Below are 19,337 nucleotides of genomic sequence, written 5' to 3'. Positions count from 1 at the left end.
GCGGTCAAGGGTGCCCATATAGGGGGCTCAAGCCCCCCCCCCCCTTGAAATTAGTATTTCCTTACTTTTAGTACTTTTTTTTTTTTTTTGAAAAAATGTAAAAGCATTTCTTTTCCAGCATTGGTTGAATAAAAAAAAAGAGAATCAGTTATTGAAAATGTCAAATTTTGATAACTATAATATGTACTGAAATCGATTTCTATGGAGAAAATATCCGAGCCCCCCCCCCCCCCTTAAAGTTTTGCATATGGGCGCCCTTGGCGGTGGTCACTGTAGTTGAAACCTGAATTTTGGATCTCCACTATTTACAATATTGAACGAATAACCAGACCAGTTTTGCTCAAAATATTCCTCTCCCATCCAGTATACTTTTCCAGTTTAACCTAGCTTGATCAGTTTCAATTAATCTGCCTGGCACACCTTTTTTAGGTATGTGCAATCAGTTTGCCTAAAACCCTTCCCTTGGACACTGCTCTGTCAATGGAACATCTGTGCTCTAGGATTTGTCACTGGTAGTGTTAACATTGGAACAATGAGGTGTGTAGGTGCAACTATCGGCAGTTAGAAATTTTTAAAAATACTTAACACTTTTCATAAGGCACTCAAAAGGATAAAATAACTTTTCTGGGTCAGAAAGTAGAGTATTGAAATATTCCTGTAGTTTTCAATTATTCCAAGAAAATTACTTCACAAACAAGGAAAAGTGCGGCTCAAGTTGGGTAGAAATTTTTTTTATCATTTAACTTTCTGTCGTAAATTTGAGTGTTGAAACATGTATATTTTTCTGGGAAAGTTTGGTTTGAAATTACTTGAGCCGCACTTTTCCTCGTTTGTGAAGTCATTTTCTTGGAATAATTGAAAACTACAGGAATATTTAAATATTGTCCTTTCTGACCCAAAAAAGTTATTTTGTCCTTTTGAGTGCATTATGAAAAATGCTTGGTATTTTTTAAAAAAATTCTGTTATTTTATTCTTTTTAGTGTAAATGTATTTCAGAAATAGAATAATGTTACTATTACAAAATTTCACCTCTTTATTTCATATAAATGATTCTTACTAAAAGGAAAAAACTATATACATGTCTAAAACTTTAAGCATTTGGCACTAAACATTAATCCTGGCTCCCCTCTAGGATTTGTTTTTGAGTTTGTTTACCTAGAACCATTTAAATATTAAAGGTTTGCGAAACTAATTCATATTTCATAACATACAAGTTACTCATGATAAAGATCCTAATATGTGTCTTACTTTGCCCCGTTTTCGATTATTGGCATAGACGAGGATAAAAATCCTAAGAAAGCAATGATAGTGTATAAATTTCTAAATTTTGTGCTCTCTACAGATAAGTCTTGATTCAAAATTATTATGATTACAATTAAATATTGCTGTTGTAAGGCAACAAAATTTGTAACAATTGGTTTTATATTTAAACATTTAATGGGAAAATTACATGAAATTTGCTGTTTTCAATCCTAACCGAAATAATAATTTAATTTTAGAATTGAATATTTTAGCATTAAGTTGTACCTTAAGATTAAGGATATCATTTAGTGAAATCTCGAAGTCTCTAAGTGGTCTAGATGTTGAGATATAAGCAAAAGCAGGCCTCAGATTTCACCGTGACAATCAGGCCAAGTATAATAAAAGTACTTAAAAAGAGTGAATTTTAATTACTAGTACATGTTTTTAGCAATCAGTAGCAGACATTTTCCGAAGCACATTCATTAAAGCTTGAATTTCATAATTGCTTTTTCATACTCTCTTATGATAAAATTTTTTAAACAATCAAAGAACAACCTACTTCTAATGATACTTTATCTTGTTTATTTGAAAAAAAAAAAGAAGCTTTCTTAAATTGTATGTATAATTACAGTTTTGCTTTATTGAATCATCCGCTTCATTAAGTCTATTTCGAACAAACTATTTGAAACAAACATGTTTCACATAAGTGGCGGTCACTAGTTGAAACCTGAATTTTAGATCTCCATTACGGTATTGAACGAATGACCTGACCAGTTTTACTCAAAATGTTCCTCTCCCTTCCCGTATACTTTTCCAGTTGAACCTAGCTTGATCTGTTTCAATTAATCTACTGGCACACCTTTTTTAGGTATGTGCAATCAGTTTGCAATAATAAAAATCTTTGTTAAACTTTTGCGTATATTGTTACTGTTTATAGTTTAAATGTATGGGAGTGTTATCGATTTTTTAAAGCTATTGCATACCCTAGTATCGTTCTTTAAATACCTTGCAAATTACACGTGAGATTCGCTTATCTGCGCCACCCTATTCCGTGGATAATCGAGTAAATATTTTGCAAATTACATGGAAGATTCGCTTATCGGCACTTGCTGTGCCACCCTATCTTGCAGATAATTGAGAATTTACTGAAGTTTCAAGAAAAAATAAAATTTCCCCTATTTTGGTGCAGTAGCCCCTCCACCTGCTTGCGCCGCCCCTGATTCTTTGATTACTGCATGTTCCTCTCTTAATTTAAGAGATATTTCATACTGAAATCATGTATTTGGCAAAAACATAACTATTAAAACAAAGAAAAAAAACTAATTTTTAGTTTTGTGGTTCAAATATTTTATTCTGTGAAAAAATTGCAACTAGTTTTCAATTTTTTTTCTTTTAACTTGATTTTCCCAATTCTTTGGATATTTTCATGCTTGAAATGTAGGAAAAAATATATATGTGTATAGTGCTGTATTTGGAAAACAATGTTTGAAGGAACTCGCCAAAAGAAAAGGTGGTGTGAAAGCATTTACTTTATTTTTACAGCAAAAAAGCAAAACTACTGCACTGTTTATGTATATATGCACAGCTACGAGGGCTATTCAGAAAGTTAAGGAACATTTTGAAATTGATTTGACCGATTCAGGCACTTATCATAGTAGTGTCACTACTTTGATACTTTGAAAGCTTGTGAACAAGCTTTGAAATTTTTTTTGTTGTAAAGTTCTGTCGCCAGCGATCTCAGCCTCAGTAATGCACATCTAAAGCTCCTTGTCACCTCAAAGTGCTGTGTTGCTAGCCAGTTTTTCATTCTTGGAAACGACTATAAGGCAAATGAGGGAAAAAATCTCTCGTTTGCAATCTTCCTTCATCCTAAACATTAGTTCGGCCATTTTTAAACTGAATGCACCATTTCCGAACAGAATTTTCATTATGTTGTTTCCATACACTCCATACATTTGTCGATACATTTCTGTGTGTTTGGTTTGTTGCCAACAAAAACTGAATCATAGACTGCTCCTCACAACTCTCTGGTTTTTCAATTGCAGTGCATATTTTAAATTTGAATATTGAATAAACAAGCAGTGCAGAGATGTTTCGTTCTGATGGCTGGATGCCAAGCTCGCAAACACCAAACTATACGTGATCCTCACGCTCCCTGGTTCCGTGAGATCAAAACGTTATTTACTTTCTGAATAGCCCTCGTATTATAAAAATATATGAAAGTTCTATGTTATAAATTCCAGTATTCTAAATTTTGTAATGAGCATTCCAAATATTTTCTGTAATATTTGAAAATAAAATTAAATGGTTTTTTTATGAAAATGTTAAATTTTGTTTTTTGTTGTTTAAAATTTTTTTTTAAATCATTTATTTTTATTCAACAACTAAAATACTAGAAGTTTTAAATTAGGGTGGGGGATGGGATTCAGACTAACTAAATAGATCAAAAATTTGTCTTGTAGCTCAAAAATTTAATAAATTTTTGAGCCTAATTTATGGTGAGAAGGAAATTTTCATGCAATGAAAATTAAGATTAAAAGTTAACCTATTTGAAAATTCTAAAAATTTGCTTGTTTTTTGTTTGAGAACTAAACAATAAATACCAGGCCTTAAGCAGTAACCAGCGTTAACGGACTGTAATCTGAATATGTTAAATTCAAATATGTAATACTCAATGGGAAGAAAAATGATGCTATTGCTCTCCGAGGAACATGCAAGTTAACCTACTTCCATGAAATATTATTTATGTACCTAAAACTCTACTTTATAAAGTAAAGTTTTATATTTTCAACATAAATGAAACAATCTCCAACAGGATCGAGAGAGAGTCTCCAACAACTCCCCTCTCTTCCCAGAGTCAAAATGTTGTTTCTAGCTTGTCCAGTTGATGTAGCAGCTTTCGACTTTTGAAACTACATCTGTGGATCATGTTAGAAATACTCTTTCACACTTTATTTTGGCATAAATGAAGTACTATCCCATTCTTAGACTCTTCCTAAAACTTCTTTTATTTATAAATCATATTCTTGATGATGCTTTGGCTATAGATGTTTTTAAAAGAAGTTGTGCCTTTACCCTTATAGGGATACCTTCCATCACAAATATGGAAAGTCTACAAAATATATTTGCCAGATGTAGAAAAGCCTCTAAAATAGTCTCTTTTTTCTTAAAATTGCAACTATGTCAAATGATGTAATGACACTTTGATAAATAGACATATCCAGGCTGCATGGTTTCTTAAATGGGTTCAACCAAAGCAGAGTGCTAGACCTATACTTGGGACAGTTTTACCAAGAATGTTACCAAAATAACCCTTTGAAAAAAAAAAAAATAAATAAATAAATCCATACCTTTTAAACGAAAAAGAAATAGGTATTGATAGAGTGAGATTGAATACGCTTAACCTACCCTCATCGAGTTTCCAAAAATTGTTACCATAGATGAAGAGTAAAAGTTGCAAATAAAGCGAAAAAGGAAGAATTTCTACTTCTTTCATGAAAGGGTAGCTAATCAGGGTTGCCAATGGGCTTAAAGGCGCCTAAAAATAAGTAATTTACCCTCAGAGTTTCCGAAAATTGTTCAGGGGTCTGTCCTAGATTTTTCAAAAGGTCCGTTTTTTCTAAAAAATCGAATAATTTAGCGAAAAATCAAGTAATTTTGTGAAAAATCAAATAATTATGCAAAAAAAAAAAAAAAAAAAAAAGGTTTGTAAAGACAAAATTACAAAATTTTGAGATGGCAAAACTGCATTATTGAAACTTTTAGTTGAGTGTTTTCCTTTTTTCTGTTGTTTTAGAATTGCATTTAGAATTTCATCCTTGCAGGTTTCCCCAAGTATTTGAGGTGGGGGGGGGGGGGGGGGGGAGTAGCACCGCTGTCTGGGAGGTGGGCACCCTTCAAGTATCAATATCTGTAATACATTATGTTAAATTATACTAGAAATGCTGCATGTATTGTATTTAAAAGAATTGAAATGAAAAAAAAAAAAAAAAAAAACAGGCAGGGGTACTACATTTAACTTTTAGACCCAAGACCCTCTTAAAGAGCATTAAAATTTTCGAAATTTTAATGAAAATAAAAAGATTTTATTTGTTCCAAGTCTTAACAAAGTGCACTAAACATCAAAATATCCGATTCCCATTGCAGATGCAAAGAGATTGCAATCCTTAAAGTAAAGGCGTCAAAAGTACAAAAACGGCTTGTAAAACAAATATTTTTGGTAAAATTTAAAATTGCACTTCATAGGCCTATGATAAACATATCATCAATATTTATCGACACAGTGGAAGTGAAAATAATATTTCTCTTAAAAGACTTGAAATAAGCGCTGTAACAGAAATAAAGAGACTTGTCTTTCATTTACATCCTAATAAAGCGAAGTTAGCTTGAAAAAATAAAAAATATGATTCTCATATCAGATGTAAACAGATTGCATTTTGCAAAATGAAGGCATCAAAAGTATTAACGGTAAATAAAGTTTATTAAAGTTAATCATCCTTGTTAGCATCAAAAACTCAAACCCACATAATTTCCTTCCACTAAATAACATTCTAACATCAACATCTCACTGTAAAAACAAAACACAGATATTGCCAAGCTGGTAAAATGATGAGAATTATTTTCTAATGAAGCCACTATAAAGGTTTAACACCAGATGCTAAGTGGAGATAATTTTAAAACTGGTAAGCGGTCATTTTCTCCCCACGCCTACTATCCTTTTGCAATTCTAAGTTAATTTTGCTGACATATATTATTTTTATTATTGTTGTTTAAATCATGAGTAGGGGAGGGGGTGCTTACGCTGCTTTTCAGAGAAGTTGATTCAACATCGCTGCAAAACAGCTATGATAAAACAAACATGCAAAATTATTTGAAACAAAACTGTATTTCAGATGTTAATTTTCTTTTAAAGAAACGAACATGCATTACAGTGAAGCACTGTTTATACATTTTTGAAGGGACTGTATGAAAAAGTGTATGAAAGAAAAAACGTATAATAGGTATACGTTAATGTGTATTGGAATCTGCAGAGACCAATTTAAAAAACGTATAAAAGTGAAACATAAACGATGCTCCACTGTATATTCATTTGGAAATAGTAGTTATTTATCGCTTGCAGGAGCATGACAAGAGTCGTTTTTTTTTTGCAAAGTAAACAGATTCTGTAAAAATTGATCTCTAATTTAACTTCAGAAAAGCTTCCAAAAACTATTGGATTATACTCCGAAATATGCATTATTTTGACTTCTGAATTGCTCTTTCAAATACAGTGTCCGTTTCGGTTAATTGTATTTTTGTGAAAGGTCCGTTAACGGGCCCAAATTTCCTCTGGCCCTGTTATCATAAATGAAGAGTAAAAGATGGGAATGAAACGCTTAAGAAAGGTTTCCTACCTTTTTCCGGTTCTTAAGCAAGGTTGCCAGTGGATAAAAAGTGCCCAAAAATGAGTAATTTACCCTCATTGAGTTTCCAAAAATTGTTATCTCTACATAGTATAAAATGAAGTCTCCAAAAAGCATCTATTTGAAGGCACTACCGAGAACTACCCGGTCGATTTCGCTGAAATTTTCACAGTATCTTTCTTTTAGCATCGGAAAGGTTTGTGGACTGGTTCAAAAAAAAAATTCGATGAGTTCTTTTTTTATTCCAATTTAGGCCCAACTTTTACATAAATTCCCCATTATAGGGAAGTAAAATTATTTGCACATAGTATTACATATTGTTGGAAAGGGAAGAATTTTCCACGTTCTACGCAATTTGTTCCGATGCTCTAACTTAATAACGGCGGATGTTATTTGCGTTTTTAGCTCGATTTTTTTAAGTCTTAGCTGAAATTTAGGCACTTCTTTCTTCATTAAATACATCAATAAAAAGTGAAGAAATTATCCCAGTTTTCTTTTTGACACCATTGGAAAAGCGACATTTTTTATTCCAGATCTAAGCTTCTATCTCAAAAGGAAAAAAGTTACAAGCCTTTTTATATCAAGTTCAAAAAATCTCATTTCCAATCAAATTGTTAATTATTTTCTTTCGCATTTTAATTCCTTAAACTTATTTTATTTTGTGTTTCTATGGTTACGTTTTCAAATTTTATTTTCTCGATTTAATTTCTTTAAGTCGTCATTGTTTGGAAAGGAAACTTTGCATGATGTTTTGTTTTTTTTATTTGTAATTTTTATTTAAGCCTGATTCTTGAATATAGGTCACTTGACACAATTTTTATTAATTTTAAGGTAGACCAGGCAAAGCAGCTAGTCATAAATAAAGAGTAAAAACGCTTTAGTATGGTTGTGGTAATTTTATGAGGAAGAAATTTTGTGGATGAAGTACTACTAGATAATTATAAAGATAGTTCAGCAGCAAAAGCTGGGTACTAAGTATTTGTGAAACTTGTAAAGAAAACAAGTATTATTTAGCTCTAAGTGGAAGTTGATGATAGAAATAAAAAAGTTACTGCTAAATTTGCAAGAAAAAATAGAAATAGTGACTTTTTATTTTCCTGATTCAGATGTTAATTATTATCGAGAATGAAGTGATGATCGAAATTCTCCCTCAGTCAACTTCAGACAGATGCTGCCATTTAGTATTTCTAATTTCTTTCAACTTGTAATGTTGGCTAATTTACCAAAACTGATATTAATCAAATGTATTATGTACGTTTATTCAAAACTGCTTTACATGTGAATAAAATATGTACTTTATGCTTTCAATACATTTCAAATGCAATTTCTTTGTTTTATAATTTTCCATCACAGAGATTAAAATGTCAGTAGATATCTCAAAACTGGATGCATTTACGTGTTTAGCACACATATAGCTAATAAACTAAAATACTTTTGCAGATAATTAAAATTTCAAATGTTTATTTAATTTTTTTACATGAATACATAAGGTAAAAATTAAAAGTCATCATTCTCACAACATGATTTACATTGACATCACATTACAAATATTTGTACAAGAAAAAAAAATCTAGACATTCAGCGAATTCTACTTCTCATTATGTCACTTCGATGCGAAGTTATCTCTGAGGAAACCTTTTTCTTCTTAGGATCATAAGCAAAACAGTTCCATAATCGTAATGTTTCATCTGCCCCAGCAGATACTACTGTTGCTCCATCTGGGCTCATGGCAAGATTTAGAACTCTTGATTTATGACCTTCAAAGACAAATGAAAAAAAATCAATATAAAAATCACCAATAGAAAAAAACAGGCTAAACTTTTGTAACTGTTTCAGGCATGCAAAATGTTTTATAATACAGTATAACTTCGATTCAACAATTCCTTCAATTTAATGATACATTTCACTGGTCTGGATTCGACTGACTTGAATGTCTATGCTCCTCGATTTAACGACATCCTTGATTCAAAGATTACTTTTCCCAGTCCCTTGATAATCGTCAAAACAGGGTTATATTGGGTAACAAAAAAGTTTAAAAGTATCTTGGTTTAAAATCAGATTTGAGTAAAAAAAAAAAACATCTTTTTATAAGAAATTTATATGAATTTCACTTAAATATGAAACATCTTTCATTTGAAAAATATAAAATGATGTAAATACAAGGGCATTTCAAAAAGCAAGGTAACAAGAGCTCTGACAGATGTGCAGATTTTCTGTATGAGTAAAAACTATGCTAAAAATAATGAAAATGATCAGAGCCTTTAAACGGTAGCAGTGGATGGAGCTGGATGTTCACCTACAGGCAGGGGCGGCATTTCAGCATTTCGTTTGGGGGGTCCAGTTTCTTGAACATGAATTTCCTCAGTACGGTATAAAATACATATTGGTTAACAAGAACTGATAATTAGATGATTTTAATGTTAAGAATAATTAGGTTTGTAAAGAACAATTAAAATTTTTTTGACCGAAGCTTTAAATTTATTTTGTTATAAGTTATCTCACAAAATATCTCGGTAATAGTTTTTATTTTTTAGTAAAGTTTTAATCTGCTATTTTTGGAGTCAGGAAGAACAAAAAATTTTGTAACTATAGTTAATCAATATCCAATGACTTAATTTATTGCCAGTATAGCTAAAGAGGAAGGTCTTGCTTTGCCTCATTGCGCTTCGAAGGCAATTCTCTAACCTCCTGAGACACGAAAGTCAAAATTGGTTGACGTTCAGTTCTACAACTTTCTGGTTGTGTGCATAGTTTTTTTACACCAATGAAGAGGCTCCATTATTGTAGCCTTGAAATAGCTATATGCTGTATTTTCGTGTAAATTTGTACTTTATTTACGTCGGTTTTACAATTTAATCACGAAAGTCATCTTTCAAATGACTGACCTGATTGAAACAGTCAAAAAACAATGGAAGCAAGAAAGTTATGTCAAAAAAAGCACATTTCCTTTAGATTCCTCTCTTTAAAATAACCAAGAAAGCTTTTTAAATAGGTTAGTATTTATTTTGTGTCATTAAAAAGTATAGTCACAATTCACAAAACAATTCCTCTTCCCTCATGCTATTACTTATAAGTGTAATATTTTCTTTTTCGCTTTCTATAACCGACCAACATAATATTGAAGTTAAGACCAATAATAAATATATCTCATTAAATCCTGTCTCAATTTCTTGAGAAACTGAATTGATCAGTTTATTCAAAATATTGATTTAATATTTTGACTAAAACTTCATCTGGGGGGTTTTGTCACCTCTTCCACATTGGCATTCATTAAAAACTGTTACGAAAAGTTCTGTCACAAAGTTCCACACCTGGTTCAAGTATGCATTAATGCGAAAATTACTAAGAGTTTCAATTGTCAATCCAAGAATTAAGATTAGCGAATTAAAATTTTTATGATAGAGTGTAGCATTTATCAAAAAAACGCTCCGCAGTATAAATATAGTAAACAAAAAATTCAGACAAAGGCATACATATTAAAATGACATCAAAATTTTTATCAATGAAAGGTCGCTTTCCAGTAATTCTTCCAGGGGGCTTTTATAACTCTTGAAGACCATCTTGTGTCACTCAGAGATTGTCAAGTAAAGAGCCTCAAGATACATTTGTTGATGTGAAAGTATTTTTTGATGTGAGATGTTTTTCAAAAATAGCATATCTTTACAAAAAGTTTCCATGAAAGCATATGATACACCGAGTTGCTAAAATGTGTTTCTAGTACATGGCATCAATGAACACTTACTAGCTGAACATTAAGTTATAATATGAGCATAAAAATTTATGTAAAATGACATGGAATTTACGCGTAAAAGTTGCGCAGTCTCTATACTGTACGGGTATCTCATACAAGATGCACCATCATAACATAGATTACTCAATTTTGAAATATTTAACCCATATGAAGAGATTACTTCTTTAGTTAAGGCAAACACTTATCCTCCATCAGTTTTTTCTGCTCTGAAAATTCAGGCAAATGATCTTCTAAGTTATCTAAATTGAATTTTACCATTTTATATCATTCTTAGTGAAAAATTTGGGGGTGCAATTGCCCCCTCTAGCACCCCCTATTTGCCGCCCCTGCCTACAGGATAAAATGTCAGAGCAGAGCTGCGGTGACGGAAACATGTCCAATCAATGAAACAAGAAGTGTGACGAGGTTTTTGCATTGGGAGGATTGGGCACAGCACTCTTTACAGTCCTGACCAGGCTCCAAGTGATTGAAATCACTTGGGGTCAGCAGTTCAGAAGAATGGAGAGGGATAAAGAAAGAGAAATGTCTAAAAATAGATACTGCACTTGCTAAGTTTAAATGGTTGCATTCATCTACATTCAGGTAATCATTGCTGAAATGTTTTGTTTGTTTTTTTGAAAGTGTGAAGGACTGTGTATAGTCAGGAGTTTGCTGTATAAATAAATATAGTGAAATCTTATTACAACGAATTTCAAAGGACTGCATATTTTGTTCATTGTAATGGAATTCAAACAATAGAGTGGCAATGAAATCGGGACTGACTATTTATTTTCTTGAAACGGATACTTTGTTGCATTGGTGCTCGTTATAACAAGATTTCACTGCATATATATATATCCTTTCTTTTCTTGGAATGAATAATTTTACTCAACAGTGTTATAGTTGAGAAAAAGAAAAAAAGTATATGCAGGAATATTAAAGAAAGACAATTGAGAATAATGCTTTTCCATTTTCTCAATGACATTCCCAATAATGTGCCATATTTTTTGGTCTTTTGATGCAAAGACCAACATTGATTACTTATGATACAAAGAAAAATATAATTACCAATTAATTCACAAACTTTAGTCATTGAAGGATATTTCCAGATAATTAATTCATTGTTAGCAAAACCATGACCAGAAATAATTTCCTTATATTCTTTAGACCATAATATGGAGCATACCTAAAAATAAAATTAAAATTGTTAAAAAAACAGTAGGGCTTTTGAATGACAAGGGCTAAAATCCAAATGCTTAAGTGGAAAACAGAATTGGATTGATTTTAGAAGGAGTGTAAATCCCATTTAAATTGACAGTACACACACACACACACATGCCTTTTTTAAATATCTATTCCTTTTAATAATCTATTCCAGTGGTTCTCAATTTTTTTTTATTCATGGCCCGCTTTGAAGAGTTAGAATTTCTCCTCGCATCCTAGTCTATCTATTATATATACATATATTGATGATATGGACAATTGGCAACACCCACTTTGAGAACCCCTGAGCTATTTAACTATACAATGAATTTGCGCTACAACATTATTCCACTTGCCCGAAAAGGCTATAACACTAGTTTTTCACAAGTAAGGAATTTTAGAGCTAACGCAATTTCCCTCTGCAACACAAAATAATTTTCAGAAAGGAATCATGGGGCTTGATTATTTATCTCCTTTGCTATCGGCTACTATATACTGGTTTTGTGAATGGACCGTACTAGTCTAAAAATCGCAACGTTAGTGTAAACCCCTCCGCATCTTTCATTTATTTTGTTTACTATTATGAAGTTGATGCAATATAATTTCACCTGAGCACGCTGTTGATCTAAAGTTTGAAAATGGAAAGAAAAAGAGTTTTTGACAATTAAAGAAAAGGTAAAGATTTTCCATATGCTGGAACTAAAAAGTACGTCGAATATACGGTTAGTACTAATATTTTTATGGCTGCATTTTATTACTGTTTCATTTCATGCCTCTCTCCTCCATTGATTTTGTGCATCATAACAGTATTTTATGTTGAATAACACAGCTGTTTTTTCTTTTTTGAGATGCAGTAAAAATTCAGCTTGAGGGTTGTTTTGAAATGTCCAAAATAATTGGTATGTTTATAAAGAATTTGTATAAACACCCTTTTCCACAACAAGAAATTTTGATTCATGTCAGTGGTCTTGGAACGCATACCTCACCTAAGTTGAGACTTGACTGCATAAGTTAAATAGGGTGATACAAGGGGGGGGGGGATAATGTCTTAAACAACATAACTTTGAAGAGTTGCTACACATGATTACTTTTCCGGAAAATTAGCAAAAAATAATAAGTAATGAATACATTTATAAGTAAAAATAATAAAACCTTCAAAACTTATCAAAATTATTTTGAATATCGAGTCAGTTCATACAAGGTTTAATGGCATTGAGTTAAAGTACTCTTCCTCAACAACATTGCCATAATAAAATTTGAAACAATTAATTATTGTTCTATTGATTGATGCTTTTGTAACAAATAATAATTCAGATACTTAGCAACTGACAATAGCAAAAGCCAGGAGACCTGTGCATTTCTCTTAAAAGATTTCTGAAACTTAAATTAGGCAGTAAAAGCTTATAGTTTATGAGCCAAGTGCAAATATCGTTCAAGTTCGTTTACCAATCTTAGGGACTAAGTGAACTTGCTTGAAATCTATTATAAATGATGAACTCAATAAAAAGACACAATGTTCACATGCTGGAACTGTCTAATTAAGTTTTTATTAGTATTTAAAATAGGAACTATGTTCCGTGAACTATTAGAACTTAAACAAAACAAAAAAAATATGTCTCTAATGGCGCTATTAAACACAATATTACTGTTTTACTAAATGTTCCATTGCAAAATATATGAATATGTTTTAAATTACTTTTGTTTAGTAATTTTGTAACTAAACGGAAATCAAAAATTGTATCAATCCACAGCTCTGAATGACCTTAATCTCAAGATTTCGTTTATTACACTAGAGCCAGCACACATAGACATTGTTAAGTACAAAAAATTAGAAGGCACTTTACTTCCCAAAAAAGATATTAATAAATCACTGAATAGCGACAATTGACCTACAAAATCTTGAGAACATAAACAACTCTAACAGATGCCAATACATGTTTAATAAATATAAAATTAAACATTAGCAGAAGATAAATAAAAAATTAAAAAGTATATCTCATTTTCATATCACGATGTTTTATCTTTTCTTTTTTTAATAATATTGCTTTTTGATTATAGACGATATTTTGAATTTATTTTTAGCCGATTTTTTCATCCAAGTAAAATAAAGGACAAAAAAAGGTGGTTGAATGAAGTTGAAAGGTGTTTTAATGTATCGAAAAAATATTGCTCAGTACAAAAAAAAAAAAAGTCAAAAAATAGATAAAATAATTAAATATCATATTAAGTAAGTAATAGGATAAAGTAGGGGTCGACCTATCTGCTTCCCCCCCTCCAAAAAAAAAAAAAAAAAAACTTTTGAACAAATTGTTCGATTCAAACAAACTATTTTCTAGATCGTCCTGATGACACCTCATTCCGGTATTTCATTTTTTGATTTGAAGTTTTCGTTCAACTTTGAACAGTTTAAAATACTTTATATAAAACGCTTACGTGTGGCGCAAAACGAGCCTTTATTTCTTTCTCACCGTTGGCAACGATCCGCTTTGTTTACATATGATCGGTTGTTTACAAGTGCTGCAGACTCACTTCTAGCGTTAGAATTTTGATCTTTGAATGAGTGTTTTCGATCACTTGAATATAATTTACAAAGTAAAGAGAAGTGTGCTTGGGAGTCTTTAGATGAAAGATTTAAACGCTAATCGGTAAGAAATGCTGCCGATAGGATTACAGGGTGGCAACAGGAACTGTGAAAAAAAGTTCCCCGACTTTTCCCTGATTAAGTTCACCAAATTTCCCTGATTTACGTTACCAATGATAATGGTTTTCTTTCTTTGTTCTACTTGAAATCCATTGTATGTTTGTATAAAATGCAGTATTTTAAACGTTTTAAGTTGTATAAAGTTGTTGAACTAAAGATATATTTTAAAAAGATGCTACTTTTTTAATGAAATGGTTAAAAAAACATATCAAGTTAATTTTTTTATAAAAAAAAACCCTACAAAACAGTATATTAAATTTTTCTACATGGAAAGATTATAGAAATTTTAAAAAATATTTTACTTCCATGAAACAATTAGCATAAGAATTTTAAGAAACTATTAAAATCACTCTTAAAAACATGTGTGTATTTCTGATAGAACTAAAATGTAATTGAATTTATTTTGAACTAAATTTTCAAACAGTATAATAATTGTTGCAAGAATAAAAAGTAATAGTGAAAGAATAGAATTAATGTAGTTATTCTTATATAACTAATTGACATATTTATGCAAAACAGATGAAACCATTTGACATCCATTCAAAGGGAGCTTTTCTCTAATCAAGAACATAGGTTTTAATGAATGAACACAGTATTTAAACAATAAAAAATAAAGATATTTACTTAAGTACACAAGTTAACTCTATTTCAAATGATTTTGTTATGTAACGAAAAAAAACTTAGATTGATTTTGTAACAAACTTTGAAATGCAAGGGGGGAAAAAAAACAGAAAAAAAAAGCAATTTGTTAATTTCAAAACATATAAAAGAAGACTACAACTTGGTTATAAATTAAAAGAATCATTAAAGTCCGAAGAAAAGAAAACCTTTATAATCTGCGGCGACAACAAATAGTATAATGGCAAAAAACAAAGTTTTTTTTTACTGAAAATTCAATTTCAGCAATTAAATTAAAATTGCGAAGAAGTAATAACTTTTAAGCTTTCATCAGTAATCATTCAAAAACCAAAGATTTCTTCTTGAAATCGTAATTACAGTAGGATAATTACTTCAAGACAATGGAATAAAAGCAAAGGAGCTAAGGCATTAATGAAGGCTTCCTCTTTGCCTGTATGGTTGTTTATTTTACGTGGCATTGAAAGCGTGAAAGGAAACTTCAAGCTAGGTAAAATAAACCTAACAGACACTAAAGCAATCTTAGGAAGTTCATCCTGTGGTTAATAAGTAAGATTTAATACTTTGACGTTGAGAAAAAAAGATGCACCAATATGCGGCAGTGTATAATCGCACCTCATTAATTTTACTTTTATTTTTTGAACAGATAATTGGCGGAAAATGCGTAGGGAATTAGAGTACTTAATTTTGTAACGCAAAAAAAAAAAAATCATAAAATCAATTTTCCCTGATTTTTTGTCATTAGATCAAAATAAAAAAAAAAAGAAAAAACATTTTTAATCATAAGTAATAAATACTAGCAGGTATAATTAGAACTAATTTCCGTGCCAATTATGTGATCCTATAAATGCAAAAACCTAAGATAAATTTCAAAATTTTAAAACTAAGTTTCTTTTAGCAGATATCTTTGCATGCGTAAGCTCACATATTTTTAGGAATTATATCTCCACTGCAAATCATACATTGATGAGACCTTTTTTTTCTTAACCACCTTGCAGTTCTTGACTAGATATCTCATCCATTTAACATGTAATTCTGGGACTGGCCAACCGCAAGGGGGTTAAGCTGTCAAGTCAAAAAATCAGAAGGATACCCAAATTTCTGAGAATGAAGGAAAAACTAGCAATTCTCTGCTTCTTGGAAATGTTTTGTTGAGGGAGGGGACACAAACAAGTGCAATAAATCAAGTAGCATAAGTGTTATTTATGAAGATGAGAGATACCACAAGGAGCAAGTCCCCCATCTGCTTTTGGTCCCTTAATAGCTCAATGCACACAAGGATTCCAAAACTATGCCGTATTTTTGAACGTAAGCATCGCGGCACTTCTGAGAAAAAAAGTTTATACATTGCCGATGCGGCGGATACAGCAGATGTGGCGCATATGGTGCGTTTTTTTTTTTTTTTTAAATAGTTTACAACATTTTACAGAAAATAAACTATTTTGAAAAGAAGGAAAACTAAATGCTTGGAAGTTTCTTCAAAATGATAGGAAATGCGCTTTAAAATGTGTTTCGAATAAAAGATAACAAAATTTTTCTCTTGATTTTCTGGTAGTATTATTAAACACGCTTTCCTCCCCCAAGCGATCAACTGTGCAAAAAAATGATGAATTCATTATCGGCGTGTCCCACCTTTTTTGCACAATTTAGCTTCCAATGTAATTTAAGTCTTTTGTAATTAAGGGGGAAGATAATATAAAATTATGCCAGAATGTGTTTTATGTCTTGAGATTTTAGTTAAAACAATTGAGCTAAAATCGGAAAAAAAAAATCGAGCAATGATCTGGAAAATTTGCGGAATTCTTATTTCGCGGTCAATTCCGAATCTTCTGCTTTAAGCATCGTTCTTTTGACTAAGGTGCTGAAATTTAAGCAGAGTTTATCCTGTAATTATTTCAAATTCAGTTCATAACTTTTTTAAACATCCATAAAGGCGATCGTTCAAAGATTTTTTCATGCTCAATGTAAACATTTTCGGCAGCAATCCGAAATTCGGCAAAGCCCGTGGTTGTCGGATTTAGGGTAATTAACTGTCAATAAGTAGTTAGGATTTTTTTTTTAAATATTTAATCTGTTTAAATTGCGTTCCAGATATCTTCAAAAAAAAAAAAAAAAAAAAAAAAAAAAAAAAAAAACAAACAAACAGAAACAATTTTTTTTTCACATTATTTGTTAAACTGAAAGTGTAGCGCTTACGTCGGGTGCGGTGCTAATTTCCAAAAATACGGCAAATCGAACTTGCTACCCCCATATGACAAGCTTTAAAGCCACAGAGGTGCTTTTGGGATTTGATATGAGCACAAAAAAAAAAGAGGAAAAAGGAAATACTAAGCCACATGAAAAGAATTGCTCAGTTATCACCTCTTGATGCATGGGAGAAAAAGGAGGAATAACATTTCAGTAATTTTTTAACAATTGGAAAAAAAGGACGAGTGGAAAACTAGAACATTACTCGCGACTATGGCGAGATGCGCATGTCTGCAATGAATATTGTTAGGCATAAATGCCTGTTAATAACAGCAAATAATCCTATCTCATCACCTCACAACACCAATAGTAAAGGAATGTTTTTCCTTACTTATAATGTATTACCAATCATTCTGCATGACTGGGGTAAAAGATTCTTATCAGCACACATTCACGTTGATCAAATCGACCGAATGTTTGTTTCACTTTTGTTCACCTTTAGAGGGAACTCCGTTGTGAATGATGTCATAGAATGCTTCTAGAAGGAATCTGATGGCACGTGTGCTTAACGATAGCAGTGATGTGTCCGTTCACGTGACTCTGATATGCTAATGACCCGGGGGGATATTTAAACTGCTCGTGGCTTATGCTCTCTCTCTTGGATCATCTCTTGTTGTAGGCGGTCGCTCAATCGGTATTTGAACTTGCTTGTTCAGGCCGCTCGCCCTTTATTAGAAATGATGAGCTGGACTTAGCTTACTTCCCAATGGGTTTACTTCATCGAAGTTTTTAGTCAATAGTCATGCAGTTTGCATTGCAGTGTTAGTTATCTCATGCAAAAGTAGCATGTGGAGAGATTATGGTGTTAGTATTTATTTTTATCATTTACAGTGTGTTTTAACTATTTACATTATTGTTTAAATAAACTTCATGCAAGTTAGAAATAGTTTATTAAGTCTTATTTCCGAACTCACTCTGCTAGTATCAAAGAAACATTGGGGAGATATTATTAGATTAGAAATTCTCCCCAACAAATATATCCGCAAAGCAGCAAATACTTTCTTACAGCAGCGAATCCGTCTATATTATCTAGAAATGATTACGTTTTAGATTAACAATATTAATTCTAAACAAAATAGAAGTAAAGAAGGAGAACTTGAATGACTGTCGCGAGATGTGCGTGCTCGCAACGAATGTATCCGCTGTTAGGCATAAATGCCTGTTAATAACAACAGTAAATAATCCTATCTCATCACCTCACTACACCAATAGTAAAAGAATGTTTTTCCTTACTTATAATGTATTACCAATCATTCTGCATGACTGGGGTAAAAGATTCTTATCAGCACTCATTCACATTGGTCGAATCGACCGAATGTTTGTTTCAGTTTCGTTCACCCTTGGCGGGAACTCCGTTGTGGATGACGTCATAGATGCTTCTAGAAGAAATCTGAAGGCACGTATGCTTAACGATAGCAGTGATGTGTCCGTTCACGTGACTCGGATATGCTAATGACCCGGGGGGATATTTAAACTGCTCGCGGCTTAAGTTCGCTCTCTCTCTTCGATCATCTCTGGTCGTTGTAGGCGGTCGCTCGATCGGCATTCGAACTTGCTTGTTCGTGCCGCTCGCCCTTTATTAGAAATGATGAGCTGGAATTAGCTTATTTCCCAATGGGTTTACTTCATCGAAGTTTTCAGTCAATAGTCATGCAGTTTGCATTGCAGTGTTAGTTATCTCATGCAAAAGTAGCATGTGGAGAGATTATGGTGTTAGTATTTATTTTTATCATTTACAGCGTATTTTTAACTATTTACATTGTTTAAATAAACTTCATGTAAGTTAGAAATAGTTTGTCAAGTCTTATTTCCGAACTCACTCTGCTAGTATCAAAGAAACATTGGGGAGATATTATTAGATTAGAAATTCTCCCCATCACGGGTTATGGGCCCAGTCCCTTTCCTGTGCAGACCTAGTGAAAATATTTTTGGATAAGACTAGGAAATGATAAAGAGTGTACATGCATCTGTAAAAAGGCGGGGTTGTACTGCTGCCAAAAGTACATGTACCGTTGGATGGTGTACATTTCGATATTTTTCAGAAATTTTGAAAAATTTTTTTGGAAGCTGCAAATTTGATGACCCATCTGAAGATGAATTATTGGAATGTTTGAGATTGGGGGGCGACCAAGATAGAAGCGACTTAAAAGATTTTCCCAAAATTCAAGAATACTC

At 31.9% G+C, this 19,337-nt stretch overlaps 1 protein-coding gene across 1 annotated transcript in view; it reads right to left on the bottom strand.

The window, feature by feature from the left end:
- Positions 1-8,130: 8,130 nt before the first annotated feature.
- The window catches only part of LOC129217531 (cell division cycle protein 20 homolog), a 44,704-nt gene continuing 33,497 nt past the window's right edge, over positions 8,131-19,337 (bottom strand). The window contains exons 9-10 of the mRNA XM_054851848.1: positions 11,444-11,561; positions 8,131-8,402 (exon numbers count right to left, since the gene is read on the bottom strand). Coding sequence (XP_054707823.1) covers positions 8,224-8,402; positions 11,444-11,561 — 297 coding nt within the window. The 3' untranslated portion in view covers positions 8,131-8,223. The remainder of the gene's footprint in view (positions 8,403-11,443; positions 11,562-19,337) is intronic.

Source organism: Uloborus diversus, chromosome 2 (assembly GCF_026930045.1).
Source record: "Uloborus diversus isolate 005 chromosome 2, Udiv.v.3.1, whole genome shotgun sequence".
Classification (NCBI taxonomy): domain Eukaryota; kingdom Metazoa; phylum Arthropoda; class Arachnida; order Araneae; family Uloboridae; genus Uloborus; species Uloborus diversus.
Note: the sequence above shows the minus strand (reverse complement) of the source record. Positions and strands in the feature narration are given on the sequence as shown.